General features: G+C 32.1%; 1 protein-coding gene across 1 annotated transcript; it reads left to right on the top strand.

Moving 5' to 3' along the window:
* The first annotated feature begins 19685 nt into the window (after nucleotides 1-19685).
* On the top strand, nucleotides 19686-20561 carry LOC139877005 (protein MIZU-KUSSEI 1-like). The gene has a single exon (XM_071864411.1). The coding sequence runs from the start codon at nucleotides 19761-19763 to the stop codon at nucleotides 20544-20546; it is 786 nt and encodes a 261-aa protein (XP_071720512.1). The 5' UTR covers nucleotides 19686-19760; the 3' UTR covers nucleotides 20547-20561.
* Nucleotides 20562-22059: the final 1498 nt, after the last annotated feature.

The following is a 22059-nucleotide window of genomic DNA, read 5'->3' as shown; positions in this document are numbered from 1 at the left end:
TTCACACTTTGTACATCAGTGATTTCTATACGGCGGTATAAACAATGGTAGTAACGATATGGTTTACAGTCCCACATGACTATAAAAATTTAGATCCATTAAGGAAATTGGATCTTTATGAAAACATTTGATCTTTTGAAAATTAAATCTAGTTTTTACCCTAGATTAGTTTTCCGGAATAACCCTTTACCGGTGTTTGCAAAATATTTTTGTGGGTTTGGTGGGTTTCAGATTTGAAAATTTTAGCTCAAAACTTGCGGTTTTGTGTCACCCACTTGCTAACCTTGTATTTGGAAAGCAACACGTCCAGTTTACTTGTTCCGTATATTACCTTTCGGCAAACTACCGTCCGGTTGTAAAGGAAAGCGTTGAACAAGCAACTGTTAAGGCAATGTCCCGTGACATGCTTTTGATTATGGTCTTATTAACGTGTCGGATGCTAGAACTATCCTTGGTAGGAGCGATAGTAAAGATCATCCTATAATTTTTCGGTCTGGCACAAGGTCCTGTCTCCGACCATGCTATGCAACCACCGTTCTTACGGTTGACACCCGATTTGGTTCAGGTGACCTAATGAATTCCAGGTGAATTCCTAGGATTTTACGTTCAATGGCAATGAACGCATTGAAAATAGGGTTTTCAGAAAACAAATCGGTTTATAATTTTGATCAAAATATTTTCTCGTTTAAGCTCGAGTTTAGATATCATTGAATTCCATGAGTTTGTAATTCTCAATCTTTAAGGTCAATCTCAAGGATTGAGTAATATCAGGCTTAAAAGCTGATTTTTGATCTTTAAGGAGATTATCCTTTCTGGGGATCTGATTCATTAGTCTTATCCAGCTAATTTGCACGGTGCCTCCCCATTGTACGAGATAAATCCTTCTCATGGTTAGGATAAATCTGACCACTTGGCGACCCTGTTTAATGCTGAGGTCCGTGGATTTCCTGCTGATTTTAGTGATGACTTTTCTAGATTTTTCGTCAACCTACAGCTGGTCTGGACGACAACTTCATGACCTAAATCAAGAAGCGCGTGTCTTTTTCGGAAGACTTTACTTCCTTTTAATGATGGAATTGATTCATCGTGTAGATCCATCTCTTCTTTTCTTTCATCGGGTAAAACAGTTTAGTTTAGTTCAAAGCAAAAGTATTTTCAGTTATTTGTTACAAATATATGTGACATATGTTTAAAATAACTTGGTAAATTTTCCCACACTTGGCTTTTTATTTTTCTTTTTATCGTCCTCTATTCCATTTTAAATGAATTTTGACGTTTTAGTTTGTTTCTCAATTTATGTCCTTTTTGAGGTAACAATAATTTCGGTGTTAAAACCTAGTTTTATCGTTCATAAATATGTATAAACATGATTTTAATTCATTTAATTGAAAATTTTGAAAACTTTTACTAGAATTGGGTAGTCAGTATATAAGACTAGGGCTGTTCTTTTTTATCAGAGAGCACTAGATTCTAATACAACTACTGCTTTACTAGTATTTTTAATGGTAACCAAGTGTATAAAGTAAAAATTTTTAAAATCCGAAAGAATTTAACCCCTTCCCACACTTAAGATCTTGCAATGCCCTCATTTGCAAGAAATCAGTAACAATTTAAATTATTGAGGGTGGTTTGTGTGAAAATGATTAAATTTTTACCAAAGTTTCCAAATATATTGGCGTTTGTTTGCTGAATGATAAATGGTGCACATCATTTGTTCATTCCGTCTTGTTGTTATTTCACATGTATTTTGCATCTTGTCGTCAAAATTAGTTGCTTTTGCTGAACTTAATGCCAGTCTTTGAAAATGCGTTGTTTTACCCTGTTGTGTACATAAGATAAACTGCAAACATATATACATATTTTTGAAGTTTGGTTTATTACCCCACATTCAAAAATTATTAAAATCTAAGAATAAAAGTTAAAAATTATAAAAATGATTACAATATTAACAAAAATATTAAATGCATCAATATTTACAATTTACAAAATAATACAAAAAATATAAAGTAAACTAAGGATGATATTGGTACCAATAGGGGTTCCACGCATAACCATAAGTGCTATAGAATGCTTCGGCAGGGTCATACGTAGGATATGGTGGCTGCATCTCTATCGACCAAGGAGGGAAGACGGGTTTCGGTGTAGGAATATAGTTTCTACCTATATGTTGGCAATGCGCTATGATCTGGTTCTGATGAACTTGCCAATCTTCAAATGCTCTCTGTCTAGCATTTTCGTATTCCTGAGAAGCTATAAACCTATGCATTTCTTGCATCTCATTCCCCCCTCCTACATTACCTTGTTCCTGGTTTCTCTCTACCTGTGGATGTCTACCATTGTATCGTACTGCGGCGTTATTTCGCCGCTTCAACACTTTCGCACCATGGTATACATTTAAACCTATAGTGTCGCGGGGTTCCGGCTCTTCTACTAATAATCCCCCCCGACTTATGTCCACACCGAGATATTCACCAATCAAAGTAATAAAAATACCACCTCCTATTATGCTATGTGGACGCATCCCTCGAACCATAGCTGATAAATAATAACCCACACAATATGGTATACTTACAGCGCTGTGTGGGTCTCGAATACACATATGGTAAAACAAATCTTGTTCATTTACCTTTTCTTTGTTTTTACCCCTTTGTGTAATCGAATTAGCTAAAAACCTATGTATTACTCTTAATTCGGCTCTATCTATATCCAAATAAGAGTAGTTTCCTCCTTTAAAACGGTGATGGCTTGTCATTTGACTCCACACACCGTGTGTATCAAAATTTTCATCTATTTTCCTACCGTTTAGTATCAATCCTCTACAATCGGCAGACGCTAACTCCTCAGGCGTATATATATGTAAAGCCTGAGCCATGTCCAGTAAAGACATGTGGCGCATCGAACCGCCTAACAAAAATCTAATAAAAGAACGATCGGTTAAACTAGCTACCCGATCATTCAACTCTATACTACATAACAACTCTTCACACCATACTTTATATACAGGTCTGCGTATGGTGAATAAACATATCCAGTCATTAAAAGAAGAATTACCATACCTCTGTACCAGTAATTCCCTAATTGGCCCGGCCAATTCTACAGCTTCCAAGGGTCCCCATTCTATGACCCTTGGTACCTCAACAACCTTGGAATGAAGAGTATGCAAACCCCGTTGATATTTTGGATAATCTATCCAAAGTCTGTCAAATCTCAGGTTCGGGTGCAACTGTTCCAAGTGCATATCTGAAAAGGTCATGACTGGATGAGGTACATCCTGCTTGTAGTAGTTATCTACCTCCTGTTGTTCCAAGTTCTCAGCAGGAGCATGACGGGCTTGGGATGAAGATTCACCCCTTTCATTCTGCAAAACACATCAAACACAAATTTTGTGCATCCAAATATGCATTAGTGTCAGCAAAATCATCAATCAAAATAATTACAATGACATTATCAATTTATATCAAACTTAAACTTATTTTCACATTTTTATCAAATCTACACTTTTTCAAATAAGCATATACGAAAATTTTCGCCAAGTTCATAAGCATTCAACTCAAATAACATGTCAAAATAATCATTACTAGCAAATAAACAAGTCTCGAATGGCATTATCTTTCAAAAATCAAGTTCATGAATTTTGGACTTGAAAAAGTCCACTTTAATTCTCAAAATCATGTTTAGGCTCAAAGTTTGGATCATTTAACTACCTAGACATGTTACACTACTCAATTTAGCAACAATTCATGACAAAATTCGGCCATAACCTGTTTATATCAAAAAGCCCCAAATTTGCTCAAGAACACAAACCCTAGATTCTAAAGATTTTGAAGTTTTTTGGCTTCAAATCATGTTAACAAGCATCAATCTAGGTTATACATGCATAATATACTAACAATTTAACACTAATTACACTAAAAATTAACAAAATTCAAATTATGAAAATATGCTCAAGAACACACTAAAATTCGGATTTAAAGGTGATTTGGGGTGTAATTGTACCTGTTTTCTTGAGTAATTCTTAGATAAGATCCTCCTCAACATGATTGTAGTGAAAAATTTGAAGATTAACGGTGAAAAATCGAGTTTTTGGGATGATTTTCGTGGGTTTTCTCGGGTTTTTTCGAAGTGCAGTATGTGTGTGTGTGTTATTCTGTTCCAGCTCGTTCCTTTTATTTTTTTTTTCTGTATTTTCATACCACCGCGAGTCGTGGTGATATACTCATTAATTGCCGCGAGTCGCGGCCCTCTTTTTTTTTTTTTTTTTTTTTTTTTTTTTTTTTTATTATCATTAACTTATTAAAACAATTAAGTAATTAATTTTAAAATTTTGTTTCCCTTATTATTTAGGACGAGGTCGTTTCGGATTGATGTCCTAGTCCGTCCTTCGACAAAATTTTAAAATTTGTCTTTTTGTAGCGATTGTTTTAAAAGCTAAGATTTTTTTTGGTTTTTTTCAATGTTTTTGGCATACTTTAAATCAATAAGATTAAAAATAATGATAATAAAAGTTCTCGTCCCTCCCTCGGGTAAAGCAATTTCGGTTCAAAGACCTAGTCTTCAACTTACGACGAATTTTAAAAATCATATTTTTAACTTAATGAGATAAAGTAAATTTTTGTTTTTAAATTCACACAACATAAATATAAAATTCATAATTAATATTAAAAATTAAAAATTCACACCAAACTTAAAATTTGAAATGCATAAAATTAAAATTTCATATTTTAAAAATTAAAAATTCACACCAAACTTAATTTAAAAATTCATAAATTTATATCAAACTTATATTAATTTTTCAAATATTTACAATTTTAAAAATATTATTTTTATAAAGTTTACAATATTAATTTAAGGTTTAAATATTAATTTTAAAAACATGGTAAAAATAAAATTAAAAATCTTTTTGTCTTTTTATCCCACTTTAATCAATCAAATATTATCAAAAATATGCGCCCCTCTTTTCGGTAAAGTAATTTCGGTTCCAAGACCTAATTTAACTCATGACGAATTTTTGAAATATTTTGGTTTGATTGATTAAAGATATTTATACCTTAAGAATAAACGTTAAATTTCGCAGTGATGTAATAAATTTTTGAATGATATCAATAATTTCGGTCGCCAAACCTAATTTTATTTAATACCAATTTAATACTTTTTAGCGAACAAATTAGCGTTTATTATCAAAAGGTTAAAAATAAAAATAAAAATAAAAACTGTACAGACATACCTGTGAAATAGATTTCTTAGTTATATGATCTATTACATTCATAAGATAGTCGGTTTAATTGGTCTTCCATGGCTGCATAGGCGTAACCTCGAGCATTCATTGTCTTTTCTTCTAAACATATGAACGGTCCGTCTCTGCATAAAGTAACAAATTCGGTATTTGAATAGGTTTGATTATTTGAACATTTACCTCCATGTGACCATTTTCCGCATTTGTGACATTTTTCTAGGTGTCGTGCTCTTCTTTTCGCTGCGGATTTTGATTTTCCTTTACCAAATTGTAACTTATTATCTTCGCATCTGGATCCTTTTCTAACTCCGTCCATTCTTTCTCTGATTACTGATACTATTTCACTCGGTAGTATGTCATTATTACGTTTAGTGATCAAAGCGTGTAGCATTAGACCATGGTTTAGTTCACAGGCAGTCTTCATTTTGTAAAAACCTAAAAAAAATAAAAATTCAGAATGGGGGGAGAAGACTAGTTCTTTAGGGTCTGCTAGGGAAAGACCATACGTGTTCCATTTTCGAGAACTACACGAAAACAGACAATCTAACTCTAACAGAAATACATATTATCCTTTAAAGACTTGATTCTCCCCACACTTAGTTAGCTGTGGTGTCGAAATTGTGATTAACTTCGTTGTCGACTTCCATCGGACCATGTATGTAATGTTTAACTCTGTGACCATTAACTTTAAATTCAATCCCATTTGAATTTATCAATTCTATCGTTCCGTATGGGAAAACTCTTTTGACTATGAATGGTCCAGACCATCTTGATTTTAATTTTCCAGGAAATAGCTTGAATCGTGAATTGAAAAGAAGAACTCTGTCTCCTTCTTTAAATTCTTTTGAACTTCTGATTCTTTTATCATGCCATTTCTTCGTTCTTTCTTTATAGATTAACGAATTTTCGTATGCTTCATGTCTTAATTCTTCTAATTCGTTTACTTGACTTAATCGTAGACGTCCAGCTTCATGTAAATCAAGATTACATGTCTTCAAAGCCCAAAATGCTTTGTGTTCAATTTCTACTGGAAGATGACATGCTTTTCCATACACAAGTCTAAAAGGTGTGGTTCCAATTGGAGTTTTGTAGGCTGTTCTAAAAGCCCAGAGTGCATCCTCCAATTTAATGGACCATTCCTTCGGATTTGATCCTACGGTTTTCTCTAGAATACGTTTTAAAGCTCGGTTGGTATTTTCAACTTGTCCACTTGTTTGTGGATGATATGCGGTGGAGATTTTATGAGTTACTCCATATCTTTTAAGAACTTTCTCAAGTTGATTATTACAAAAATGAGTTCCCCGATCACTTATTAAAGCTTTCGGTGTTCCAAACCTTGCAAAAAGATGTTTCAAAAAGTTGACTACAACTCGTGCATCGTTAGTTGGGAGAGCTTGTGCTTCCGCCCATTTAGATACATAATCAATGGCTACGAGTATATATAGATTATTATGAGATTTTGGAAATGGACCCATAAAGTCAATACCCCAAATGTCAAATACTTCACATACTTGGATGACATTTTGTGGCATTTCATCACGTTGACTTATTTTTCCGGCCCTTTGACATGCATCACAAGATTTGCAAAGAAGGTGTGCGTCTTTGTAAATTGTAGGCCAATAGAATCCGGCTTCATAAACTTTTCTTGCTGTTAGTTGAGGCCCATAATGCCCTCCTGTTGGTCCTGTGTGACAATGGTTTAAAATTTTACTAGCTTCATCTCCAAATACACATCGGCGTATTATTCTATCGGGACAACTTTTAAACAGATGTGGATCTTCCCAGAAATAGTGTTTTATATCACTGAAGAATTTCTTTCGTCTTTGGTACGATAATCCTTTTTCAAGGAATCCACAAACTAAGTAGTTTGCATAGTCTGCAAACCATGGGATTTCTTTATAATCTATCTTCAATAGATATTCATCAGGAAAGTTGTCTTTTATGGCCGATTCATTCAGAACTTCTAATTCGGGATTTTCAAGACGAGAAAGATGATCAGCGGCGAGATTTTCTGCTCCTTTTTTATCTCGGATTTCAATATCAAACTCTTGTAAGAGTAAGATCCAACGGATTAATCTTGGTTTAGCATCTTGTTTTGAAAATAGGTATCTAAGAGCAGAATGGTCGGTATAGACCACCGTTTTTGCTAGAACGAGATATGATCGAAATTTGTCAAAAGCAAAGACAATAGCAAGGAGTTCTTTTTCAGTAGTTGTATAGTTCGTTTGTGCTCCTTGTAACGTCTTACTAGCATAATATATAGGTTGAAATCGTTTTTCAATCCTTTGTCCTAAAACGGCTCCCATTGCAAAATCACTTGCATCGCACATTAGTTCAAATGGTAGATTCCAATTTGGTGTTATCATGATCGGCGCATTAGTGAGTTTTTCTTTAAGAATATTAAAAGATTTGATACACTCATCTGAAAAGATGAATGGCGCATCCTTTTCTAGGAGTTTATTCATAGGAGTGGCAATTTTAGAAAAATCTTTTATAAAACGTCGGTAAAAACCGGCATGCCCTAGAAAACTCCTAACTCCTCTAACATTGGTGGGATGTGGAAGTTTAGCAATTACATCTACTTTAGCTTTATCCACTTCAATTCCTTCTTTTGAAATTTTATGTCCAAGAACGATGCCTTCTTTAACCATGAAATGGCATTTCTCCCAATTAAGTACTAGATTTGATTTTTCGCATCTAATTAGCATTCGTTCCAGATTAACTAGACATGATTTAAATGTATCACCGAAGACTGAAAAGTCATCCATGAATACTTCCATGCATTCTTCTATCATGTCATGAAAAATCGCCATCATACACCTTTGAAAGGTTGCAGGGGCGTTACAAAGTCCAAATGGCATGCGTTTGTAAGCAAAAGTACCATAAGGGCACGTGAATGTGGTTTTCTCTTGATCTTCGGGTGCTATTGGAATTTGAAAATATCCGGAAAATCCATCTAGAAAACAATAGTAACTATTTCCGGCTAATCTTTCCAACATTTGATCTATAAAAGGTAAGGGAAAATGATCTTTTCTGGTGGCGTCATTTAATTTTCTATAATCAATACATACACGCCATCCTGTTACAGTCCTAGTAGGAATAAGCTCATTTTTCTCATTTGTAATGACAGTCATGCCACCCTTCTTAGGCACGCATTGAACTGGGCTTACCCATGGACTATCAGAAATTGGATATATCAAACCTGCATCTAGCAGTTTAATAATCTCTTTCTTAACTACGTCTTGCATATTAGGATTTAGTCTTCGTTGACGTTGCACATACGTTTTATGACCTTCTTCCATAAGGATTTTATGTGTGCAATACGAAGGACTTATTCCTTTAATATCATGAATCTTCCATGCAATGGCTGGTTTATGTGCTTTCAACACAGAAATGAGTTGTGATTTCTCATTTTCAGTAAGAGAAGACGATATTATTACAGGTAATTCAGATTCACCATGTAAATAAGCGTATTCCAAATGGTTTGGAAGTGGCTTTAACTCTAATTTCGGAGGTTCTTCTATCGATGATTTATATCGATATCTGTCTTCTTCTTTTAGCATTTGAATTTCTTCTGTTGTTGGTTCATATCCATTAGCTATAAGTGTAGCTAACATTTCGGCTTCATCAATTGGTTCATTACTTTCTCCTAAAGAACATTCTCCTGTTCCTTGTAATTCTGGAAATTCTTCTAATAATTCTGCATGTGCATCTATAGTTTGAATATAATAACATGTATCATCTGCAGATTGTGGTTGTTGCATTGCTCTATCAACTGAAAAGGTAACACTCTCATCCTCTATACTTAGGGTCAGTTTCTTACCGAACACGTCTATCATTGCTTTAGCCGTGTTTAAGAATGGTCTTCCTAATATGAGAGGAACTTGAGAATCTTCTTCCATGTCCAGAACAACAAAATCTACTGGAAATACTAAAGTACCAACTTTAACTAGCATGTTCTCCATTATCCCTCTAGGATATTTTATTGATCTATCGGCTAGTTGTATGCTTATTCTGGTTGGTTTCAATTCTCCAAGGTCTAGTTTAGCGTATAGTGAATACGGCATTAGATTTATACTAGCACCTAAATCTGCTAATGCTTCTATTGAACTAAGACTACCCAGAAAACATGGAATTGTGAAACTTCCTGGATCAGATAGTTTTTCTGGTATCTTATTCAACAGCACTGCTGAACAATTTGCATTCATAGTAACAGCCGAGAGTTCTTCCATTTTCTTTCTATTCGTGATTAGATCTTTCAAGAATTTAGCATATCTTGGCATTCCTGAAATCACATCAATGAAAGGAAGATTTACATTTATCTGTTTAAACATATCCAAGAATTTGGATTGCTCGGCTTCTAGTTTTTCTTTCTTCATTTTACTCGGATAAGGAAGAGGTGGTTGGTATGGTTTAACATAAGGTTTATCCTTAACTGTGTTATCTTCATTAACCTTTTCAACTACCGGTTCTTTTTCATTATCTTGATCAGGTTGTGGTTCTTGTGGAGTAGGAATAGTTTCATCAGAAGTTACAGGTATTTCAGGTGGTTTAAGTGTTGTACCACTTCTTGTGGTAATAGCTTTAGCTGTTTCATTCCGGGGGTTAGCATTTGTATCACTAGGTAAACTTCCCGGTTTTCTTTCACCTATTAACCTTGCTAGGTTACTTACTTCTTGTTCCAGATTTTGAATAGAAGCTTGTTGATTTCTAAATGCTTGAGCATTTTGTTCATTGGTTTGTTTTTGAGATGTGAAAAACTGCGTTTGAGTTTCAACTAGCTTCGTCATCATATCTTCTAAATTCGGCTTTTTATCATCGGTTTGTTGTGGTGGTTTGTTTTGAAAATTAGGTCTTTGCTGATTGTAAGTATTATTGGATACTTGTTGATTGCTAGGACCTTGTTGGTTGTTGTATGGAATATTTCGGTTATAATTCTGGTTTTGATTATAAATCGGTCTTGGCGGTTGATAATTATTCTGATAATTATTTCCAGGCCTTTGGTTTATGTATGAAATATTCTCTCTTTGTTCCATTGTTAATTCAATATTTAGACAATCTTTTGTCAAATGTGGTCCTCCACACTGCTCACAACTAATTCGTATTGAGTGAATATCCTTAGTCATCTTTTCCATTCGTCTCTCGAAAGCATCTATCTTTGCCGAAATGGAATCTAAGTCATGGCTAGAATCGGCTCTAGCTGCTTTAGAGGATCTAATGATATCTTTTTCTTGGTGCCACTCATGCGAGTGGGAAGCAGTGTTATCAATAATTTTGTAAGCATCAGTTTCGGTTTTCTTCATAATCGAACCACCAGCTGCTATATCTATGTCTTTTCTTGTAGTGATGTCGCATCCTTGGTAGAATATTTGTACTATTTGACAGGTGTCTAAACCATGTTGCGGACATCCTCTTAGTAACTTTCCATATCTTGTCCACGCCTCATATAGAGTTTCATTTGGCTTCTGTGTGAACGTAACAATTTCTGCTTGAAGTCTTACTGCTTTAGATGCAGGAAAAAATTGTTTAAGAAATTTGTCAATTAAAACGTCCCATGTATCGATCGCCCCTTCAGGTAACGATTCCAACCAATCTTTGGCTTCTCCCTTTAAAGTCCAGGGAAATAACATGAGATATATCTGTTCATCCTCCACTTCTCGGATTTTAAATAGTGTGCAGATCCTATTAAAGGTACGTAGATGTTCATTTGGATCTTCCTTCGGCGCACCACTAAATTGGCATTGATTAGTTACCATGTGTAGAATTTGTCCTTTGATTTCATAATCTGGCGCATTAATGTCTGGATGAGTAATTGCGTGACCTTGGCCAGTGCGTTTAGCTCTCATTCGGTCTTCCATACTTAAAGGTTCCAGATTCTCCATAATTGAATTTGTTGAATCGGTATCACTAGATGCTTCAGATTTAATGGTTCGTTCCTCAACAATCTCTGTTTGAATGATTGGTGGTTCCGGAGGAAAGTTTAATGGTTCAGGATCTACGAACCGTTCCTGAATATTTTCTGGATTCTCAATTGTGAGATCGGGTTCAAAAAATGGATTATCGGAAATTTGAACTGAAGTACTTGGTCGACTGGATGACGATTCTAAAGAAAAATCAACGGCGGTTATATTTGTTAAACGATGTCTTGATCGAGTTACAGGTGGTGAACGTACAAAAGGTGATGAACGTCTTGCTCGGTGCATTCACAGAATATCCTATTAGTTTTAAAAAGGAAAGAAAAATTATAATAAGTTATCCAATTAATAGACTTTTCTGATTTTGCCCACGTTTCGAATAGCCAAAAGATGCAGCAGAGGGGCAGGATTCGTTTGGTCTCAATATAATTGAGGACTGTTTGGCTCCAATAACCCGGTCCACGTACAAATCCAACTATTACTACGAACCAGAAAATTTTGATGTCTATCAATTTAACCACTTAAAATAAATTTTCGTAATTTTAAGAAATTTAGATAAGAAGTAGAAAAAAAAATTCTAAGTCCTAAAAACTAGAATGGCGAGAAATAAGAAAGAAAAAGAGTTCGTCGCAAAAGGTCGAAGAAAAAAAAAAAAAAAAAAAAATGGTTGAAAAATAAAAGGTGACGGAAAAATAAAAGAAACTTATAAAAACTTAAAAATACTTAACTAATTTAACCTTATTACTACAACTAACTTAAAATTATAATCGCAAATTGAAATTACTAATTGGAATGATAATTGATACATAGTAAAAGGTCTAAAAATATTAAAGCTTACAAGGAAAAACTAAATCCCAAATGGAAATAATTTAAAAAGAAACTAAAACTTAAAAAGGCGTCGCAAAATTCTAAAGCACCTAAATCTTAGTCTAAAGAAAAAGCACTTAAAGAATTCTACGGCAAAGCCTAAAAATATAGGAGTAAAAATAACTATAGCAAAAACTAAGTTTAAAATTAAATATGAGCTAAATATTACGCTACAACGATTAAAAAGGTACAAAATATAAAAATATACAAAAAGTTGTAAAAAGTACAATTTTTATAAAAATATTATTTTTATATTATTATTTAATAAAACTACTAATTTTATAATTTAATAAAAACTTAATTAATACAAAATACATAAATATAAAGTAAAAAGTAAAAATAAAACTAAAATTAATAATAATAATAATATTTAGGTTTTAATAATAATAATAATTAAAAATAACCCGTGATTAGGGTTTTTGTCCGTGTGTCAGAGGGTCTCCGCGAGTCGCGGCGAATAAAGAAGAAAACCCCGCAAGTCGCGGGGTTCAGGAATTCAGTTGACAGCTTTTGTTTTTACGCGTTTTTCTTTATTTTTTTTTTTTTACTTTATATTCTGTTTTTTAAATAATTAAAAGATATTAAAATTAAAACTTATATTTTTATAAACTAAAATAAAAATAAAGAAACTTATAAAACTTAAATATTTAACAAAATCTTAAAAATGCTTATATTTTTGTTTTTCTTTTTATATTTTTCAATAATTAAAACGTATTTTTACAAAAACGAATTTTAATAAAAGTAACTAAAAATTTTTTTTTTTTATATTAGCGTTGCGCTTCCGGCTTTTAAGATAAATCCCCGGCAGCGGCGCCAAAAATACTTGATGAAGTGCGAGGTGTATATAAAATAGTTATTATTTTACTAGGAAATACTATTAAATACGATACAATTTTACACAAGATATTTATTTATTTATAGAATGGATATACTTAAACCTTGCTACAACACTTATAGGCAGTGTACCTAATCGTACAGTAGTGTAGTTTTTAGTAAGTCCGGTTCGTTCCACAGGGAAATCTTTAAACAAAGCTCAACGCTATATAAGTTAACTTTTTTATAAAAATACAAATATATATATAGGTAATATTATTATTATAAAGGGGGGTTTTTACCGTTTAATGACCGGTTTGTCGATTTTAAAACTTTAGTCGCAGTTAAAACCTAATGTAAAATATTAAATAAATACAAGACTTTAAATTAAAGCGTAAAGTAAATAACGATAATGAAATTGCGAATAATAAAAATGCGATAAAATTAAATTGCGATAATTAAAAAGTACGATAATTAAAAGTGCGATAAAATAAAATAACAATAAATAAAAGTGTGATAATTAGAAGTGCAATTAAATATAAAATAAAGGAAATTAAATATGAAATAAAAGAATTATGCTTATTTAAACTTCCGTAATCATGATGTTTGACGTGTTGATTTTAGTTTTATGCCCATGGGTTAATTGTCCTTTGTCCTGGATTATTCAATATGTCCGTCTGGTTTTTGTCCATAACAGTCCATCAGTCATAAATATAAATTGCAAGTGTCCTTGTCAAATTATTATTATACCCGAAGATAAATATTCCAACTAATTGGGGATTCGAATTGTAACAAGGTTTTAATACTTTGTTTAATGAATACACCAGGTTATCGACTGCGTGTAAACCAAGGTTTTACTACTTTGTTAACAATTACACCAATTACCCTTGAATGTAATTTCACCCCTGTTTTAATTATTCTAGTGGCTATTAATCCATTCCCGTGTCCGGTTAAATGAACGATTATTCGTACATATAAATACCCCGCCCATCGTGTCCGATCGAGTGTATATGGTAATTTATAGGGACGCCCAATTGTAAATCTTTATATTAACATTAACAAACTTTCATTTAGTTAAACAAATATAAAGCCCATTAATAGCCCATAGCCTAGTTTCCACAAGTGTCGTTCTTTTATCCAAACCCCAATTATGGTACAAAGCCCAATTACCCAATTTTAGTAATTAGCCCAACATCATGATTACTTCGTTTTAAATAAGCATAATAATAACTTAGCTACGAGACATTAATATAAAAAGGTTGAACATAACTTACAATGATTAAAAATAGAGTAGCGTTACACGGACAGAATTTCGACTTACACCCTTACAACATTCGCTAACATACCCTTATTATTAGAATTATAATTAAAATTAAAATATAAATTATAAATATAAATATATATTACTTCGTATGAATGAGAAGAAAAAAATGATGATGATTTTGATCAGAATTCGGGTTGATTTATAGCCAGACTTGATTTTTGGGGCTCCGCGACTCGCGGCCAAATACCCTTAAAACTCCGCGAGTCGCGGAGAGGTATTTACATTTTACACCCTTGGAGTTTCCTGCTGCCGACGGTTTTAAATATATATATATAATATATATATAATTAATATAATTAATTATATATTATATTATATTTATATATATAGTTAACTTGTAATTTTTAGTCCGTTGCGTCGAGCGTTAAGAATTGACTCTGGTCCCGGTTCCGGATTTTCGAACGTCCTCGCGTATAATTTAATATCTTGTACTTTGCGTTTTGAATCTTGTACTCTTGTGATTTTGAGTCTTGTACTCTTGTGATTTTGAGACGTTTCTTATCAATAATTGGAACCTTTTTGATTGTCTTTTGGTCTTTTGAGCTTTTTGGTCGTTTGCGTCTTCAAATCGTCGAATCTGTCTTTTGTCTTCACCTTTTATTATTTAAACGAATATCACTTGTAAATAGAACAATTGCAACTAAAAGCTTGTCTTTCTTGAGGAATAATGCTATGAAATATATGTTCGTTTTTAGCATTATCACAACGTACGAGTCATTTGAACAAAAATTACATTTTTACTACGCACATAAATATAATATAATATTTAATTAATTCTAAAGATTAAATATAATATATATTAAATATTATATAAATCTACGTATGTGTAATATAAGGAAGGAAAGGGTGTCGGCAGCCTTTTTGTAGTGCAAATGAGATGGAAAACTAGGCCATGCGATCGCATGGCCATTCTCCTTTCAAACCATGCGATCGCATGGTGGTGGTTAGGTGGCTCAGTTCCTTTAAATGTCGATCGATGCAGTTTGTGTACTCATAACTTCTTCTATCTATCTCTCTGCATCATATGTACATAAATATATATTATAATTAATATTATTATTATTATTATTATTAAGATTAATATTATTATTTTTAATCATATTTAGTAGTAGTATTATTATTAGTAATATACATAAAATACTACGACGAGGTTATGGGCAAATTATACCAAACGGGTTTTATGAGTAGGATAGGGCTAAGGAAATTATGGGTTATAGCTATGGAGGTGATGGGTATGGTTCATGGGTATGCTCGTGAGGTCAATTTAGTGTTTATCATCTCCGTTGCGTTTACGTACCTTTCCTGCAATATTGAATCTCAATATTGATGCGTGAGTACTCGTAATTTAATTTTTACATACTAATAGTGTATCCCTAACTAGTGCTCGAGTATATAGGATTATGCATGCTTGTACTTTTGATATTGCCCTTAGATAGGTTATGTTGAATCTTAAATTAGTTACCTAGGCGATTGAGATAAGGTATAAGATATGCATGTCGTTGGAAAGCTAGCGAAAAATTAAGAACTTTTCATTTAGATGTCGAATGGTTTCGATGAACGGATTAGTAGTTACAGTCAATTGATTTTTTGTAAACATGATTATTATTATCGTCGTTATTATCGGCGTTCTAGTTTTATCTTATTATTATTATTATTATTATTATTATTATTATTATTATTATTATTATTATTATTATTATTATTATTATTATTATTATTATTATTATTATTATTATTATTATTATTATTATCATCTTTATCAATAAAAGGATTTATCATTAAAAATTGTTATTTTTATTATTATTACTATCGTTATTATCGTTAAAGTTATAATTAATATTATTATTATTATTATCTAATTATTATTATTATTATTATTATTATTATTATTATTATTATTATTATTATTATTATCATTATTATTATCATTATTATGAACACAATATAAAAGACGATTAAAAGCTATTAAACGAAACGATTAGGAAATAATGAGTAAGAGTATCATGATGAAATTAAAATATTATAAGATATTGATTTAGATAAAATTATCGTTCTTATTATTTTTATCAATACTATTATTATTAAAAGTATCGTTAGTATTAAAACTATCATTTTAATAAAAATTATCAATTTAATAGAAATGTCATTGTTACTATAAAATATCATTATTATTATTTTAAATAGAATTATTATTTTAAAGATAATATTAAAAAGTATCGTAAATATTAAAGTTATCATAATTAGAATTATCGTTTTATCATAATGTCATCTTAGTAATTATAAATATTGATATTTTTATAATAATAATTATTATTACAAAATAATACAACTTTTACTTACTATTATTATAGATATTATTTTATCAAATAAATATGAGATACAAACATATTTTTTCTACGTGTAATAAATTACTTTAATAATACCTATCATATTATCTTTATGATATTAAATGAACCCTATAAATTTTATCACTTTATATATATAAAAGTATATTTTATTATATAAATTTTAATATAAAATTTTATTTATTAATAAATGAATTATAGTATTTACTCTAATAAATCTTTTTAAAATATTTAAAAATATAAAACGACGATATTTAAACTATATATTAATCATGTATAGATTTTTGTAAATTATTTTGAGTCAAATTGACTTTTTGTTAACTTGTGCATATTAGTCTCGAGCATTAGGATTGTGGTACACTATGACTTGATTTAATTTGTTAGACAAATATTGACCAACACACACACACACACACACACACACACACACACACATATATATATATATATATATATATATATATATATATATATATATATATATATATATATATATATATATATATATATATATATATATATATATATATATATATATATATATATATATATATATATATATATATATATATATATATATATATATATATATAATTAATTTAGGTTCGTGAATCCGAGGCCAACCTTGCACTTGTTCAATGACGTTATATGTATTTTTACTACGAAATACAATAGGTGAGTTTCATTTGCTCCCTTTTTAAATGCTTTTGCAATATATATTTTTGGGACTAAGAATACATGCGCTGCTTTTATAAATATTTTACGAAATAGACACAAGTAATCGAAACTACATTATATGGTTGAATGATCGAAGCCGAATATGCCCCTTTTTACTTGGTAACCTAAGAATTAGTAAACCAGTCTACTAATTGACGCGAATCCCAAAGATAGATCTATTGGGCCTAACGAACCCCATCCGTTGTAGCGGATGCTTTAGTACTTCGATGTTGTTTTATCATGTCCGATGGATGTCCCGGAATGATGGGGATATTCTTATATGCATCTTGTTAATGTCGGTTACCAGGTGTTCAATCCATATGAATGATTTTTGTCTCTATGCATGGGACGTATATTTATGAGAAATGGAAAAGAAAATCTTGTGGTCTATTAAAATGATGAAAATGATCGTCTATGATAAACTAATGAACTCACCAACATTTTGGTTGACACTTTAAAGCATGTTTATTCTCAGGTGTTAAAGAAATCTTCCGCTGTGCGTTTGCTCATTTAAAAGATATTACTTGGAGTCTTTCATGGTATATTTCGAAGAACGTTGCATTCGAGTCATTGAGTTAATCAAAGATTATTATTAAGTCAACTTATAGTTGAATAGTGGATATTATGAAATGGTATGCATGCCTGTCAAATTTTGATGTAAAGAAAGTTTGTCTTTTAAAAACGAATGCAATGTTTGTAAAATGTATCATATAGAGGTCAAATACCTCGCGATGTAATCAACTATTGTGAATCGTTTATAATGTATATGAACGGGTCCCTTCAACATTATATAGTGTTAGACAGAAAAGGAAACGTCTTGTTGGCCAAGGTAAACCTCGCGCTCTGCGAGCAAGGTTTCGCGGTCCGCGAGACCTTCAAATTCTTGAACTTATACTCTCGAAATGAATCTTTGCTTTCTGACACATGATCTCACGAAACATGACCACACCCTCGCCAAACTTGACATGGTCCCTGTTTCCTCCCTTACTTCTTTTGTTCAATTGTTCAAATATCTACGTACTCAACAATCTCCCTAACCTCATCATTAGCTAAACAACTTGTATTATTAATGTTCAAGATTAACTGCAATTGATGGTGAAACATAATGCTCCATAACCTCAACAGCAGCTAAACAACCATCCAGGCATAGCCTGGGTGGCCACCAGGACTTCCAATTAAGCAAAAGGTCACGGGTTCGATTCCCTTCAAGGCAAATACCTTGGGCGAGCTCCATTTAGTGACTGATTGACTAGAGGATGCTTTGTCTGGTAGCGGTGGAGGCATGGCTTGCCGTTTACTCGGGGTTTACCAACTAGAGGGGAGCCATTATGGCTCGTCGCTAGGGGGTTCCTCGTAAAAAAAAAAAAAAACTTGTATTATTTTAGTATATAATACTAAGAGCTAAAATTGCATGGTCCCAAATCAATCCCGAAACACCAGTCGTTACTATTAGCCCCAATGATGAGTCACAAATAATTTGCAGTTTTAGTAATTCAATATAATAATATTTTAATTATGATTATAATTATAATAATAATAATAATTATAATATTATATTACTACAATACTCACGAATAGGGATGGCAATGGCCACCCGATCCAGTGAATATCCACCCGATCCACATGCTTCGTAATGGATATGGATGAACCTAAATGGATATGAATACGGATATGGATGAACCTAAACGGATATGGATGAAAAGTTTCATCCATGGATATATTCATTAACACCCGAAATACATATACAAATACATAAATATAGATATATAGTTACATATTTACTATTACAAATGCATTTACCATTAGATTTATATATTTCTTTCAACCTTATAATGAAATAACTATGATATATTACAATAAAACACGTATTTCTTGACAAAATAAACATATAAATTACATATTTAATTTTCATAATCTATTTTTAATAGTAAATTCAACAAATTGTGTTCTATCTTCGTCAAAGATTGCATATTCTTGTGGATAGATTCTAATTATGTCATGTTATATTAATTTTTGATATACTACGTCTCTGTTTTCATCGCATATTTGGAAATATTATAACAGTTTTTTAATATCCAATTGATATCCATTAACCCGCTACATCCGGTGGATATGGATATGGATGGATGATCTGAAATTAAATGAATATGGATATGAATATGGATGAACAAAAACTAAATGAATATGGATATGGATACGACACCACCCGATCCATATCCGATCCATTGTCATCCCTACTCACAAAATAATAATAATAATAATAATAATAATAATAATAATAATAATAATACATTACATATACTATTTATATTACATTACATTACATTACATATATATACATATTCAAAGTTTGACGTCCAATAAGTAAATATTAAAACATCATTTTCACAAAATCATTATAAAACTACTTACGCATGACTTCCATTCCTTTAAATTCATCACTCCCTCCCAACACCATCATTACAAAATTTCCCCCTTTCGATCTCCAACTACAGTTTTCACCTTCACCCTTATTTAATTTTATTCATTCTCTTTCAAATATTAATATGCCTCACCGTCTTCCTTCTCTTCCTCGAAGCAGCAGCTGCAACAGCACCACCTCAATCATCCCCTCAAATTACATCTCTTCAACCTCATTCACAATCGAACCAATCTCCGACGATAAACACCATCTCATCCCTAATCGAAACTTCACAGGCTGCGGCAACGGATTATTCAGCATCTCATCGATTATGCGATCGATTATCAACATCATTTCGGTCCCTACGTTCCTTCCGTCGTGCCGGTGGCTCAATTTACCGAATCAGTTGTCGTTAAAACCGTCTCCACGTCGAAAAGTAATCGGGACATTATTCGGAAACCGGAGAGGCCACGTTTGCTTTGCGGTGCAGTATGACCCGAGATCCGAACCGGTTTTGATAATTGAGCTGGCGGTATCAACTGCAACGCTTGTGAAAGAAATGTCTTCAGGGTTGGTTAGGATTGCGTTGGAGTGCGAGAAGAGTCAGGCGCGTGGGAGCGTGAAACTGTTTAATGAGCCGACGTGGAGTATGTATTGTAACGGGAGGAAGTGTGGGTACGCGCAAGCGCGTGGGTGTACGGAGAGTGATTGGCACGTGCTGAGCACGGTGCAAAGTGTTTCGGTTGGTGCGGGAGTTATACCGGTAGTTGAAGATGGCAGGTTTAGTAAAAAAAGGAGTGAAGGTGAGTTGCTGTATATGAGGGCCAAATTTGAACGAGTTGTGGGGACTCGTGACTCGGAAGCGTTTTATATGATGAACCCGGATGGAACTGGTGGGCCTGAACTTAGTATCTTTTTACTTAGAATATAAAATAAAATTTAGATAAATAAATAAAAATAAGTATAGATATATAGATTGTTTGTAATTTTAATTTTAATTATTATGTTTTGTGATTGTGTTACAGATTTATGATTTTACTTGTTGTAAAAGTATATTAGGATATGGTAAAGTGAAAGTGGGAGTTGTTTTGTTCTCCCCTACCTTGAAATGTACTCCGTAGTTGTTGAGTACTACGTATTATTTATGGTGATGGATTATAAGGATGTTTTGAGATGTTAAATTCATTCATTATCATTTGATTTGATTAACTATTGGGTTCATATGGCACACGTTAAATGTGGATGTAGAGAACTCAAAATTTCTTATTAGATAGAATAGTGTTATATGTAAAAGTTACTAATATTAATATTTTTCAAAAGGATTTGTCAAAAATAAGTACACATGATGATCAAGGAGATCAAACATTGTTTTAGAAGGGGATGTGATCTTCACACATCATTTATGTACACTTTTGTCTCCTTAACTTACAGTTATACTTCTAGATTTGTCTAGAAAGTTCAACTTATATTATTATTCTAAGTATATAATTAAGGGTATAGAGGAATATTCATTTGAATTCATAAATTAAGTTGAGATTCAAGGGACCAATGAGAGCGCGACATGTAGTGCGAAAATCACATGTGATTGGAAAAAAATTAAAAAAAAAAAATAAATTCGAATTTTTTTTTTCATATTTTTTTTACAATCACATATAATTTACCTGCAAAATCACATATTTTTTTTTATAATCACATATGATTTTGCATGTCAATCACATGTGATTTTCGCGCCACATGTCGCGCTCTTATTGGTCCCTCAAGCAAATTAATAGATGCAAGGAATTACAACTAACATGTAATTAGGTGTATATGGATCAAAAAGTAGTATGTAATGATCACCTTCCTTTTAAAAGTAATTGAATACAACATATATCATGTTTAGTAATTGAATTTAAACATATACAAATAGATCCTGGAGATAAAATGTGATCCGCTTTCATTTATTGATTAATAAACAAAGAGATCAGACATGGCTTTAGAAGTAAACGTGGATATTGGTATAATGTGGTACGTGTTTTCTTTATCCATATAAATATAGAATAATTATGATTAATTAATAAGTTGATTCGCTTTGTTAAAAGATAAAATCCAAGAGTATAAAAAGACAGATTGTATTTCGTCAAATGATGTTAGTCCACTCTATTCTTTTATTGATGGTACATATTGAAAAATAGTTGTGTTTACTAAGTTGGTAAAGTTATTAAATATACACGAGTGAAATGATTGGCACGGGTACATACAACAAGACAAAAAAAAAAAAAAAAAAAAAAAATTAGATGTTGACACACTTGTAATTCTATTTTATGAAAGTTATCCTGATTTGAGTCATCGGCGATTATTACCGCGCGTGCTACGAACAGAAGGCTGTTGCGGACGTAATGTTTATTGACTTAGGGCTGTAAATGAGTCGAACTGCGCGCGAGCTACTCGAGCTCGATTCGTTA

The sequence above is a fragment of the Rutidosis leptorrhynchoides genome, chromosome 1, assembly GCF_046630445.1.
Source record: "Rutidosis leptorrhynchoides isolate AG116_Rl617_1_P2 chromosome 1, CSIRO_AGI_Rlap_v1, whole genome shotgun sequence".
NCBI classification, from domain to species: Eukaryota; Viridiplantae; Streptophyta; class Magnoliopsida; order Asterales; family Asteraceae; genus Rutidosis; species Rutidosis leptorrhynchoides.
The sequence above is the reverse complement of the archived record's forward strand: the minus strand, read 5'-3'. Positions and strand labels throughout refer to the sequence as shown.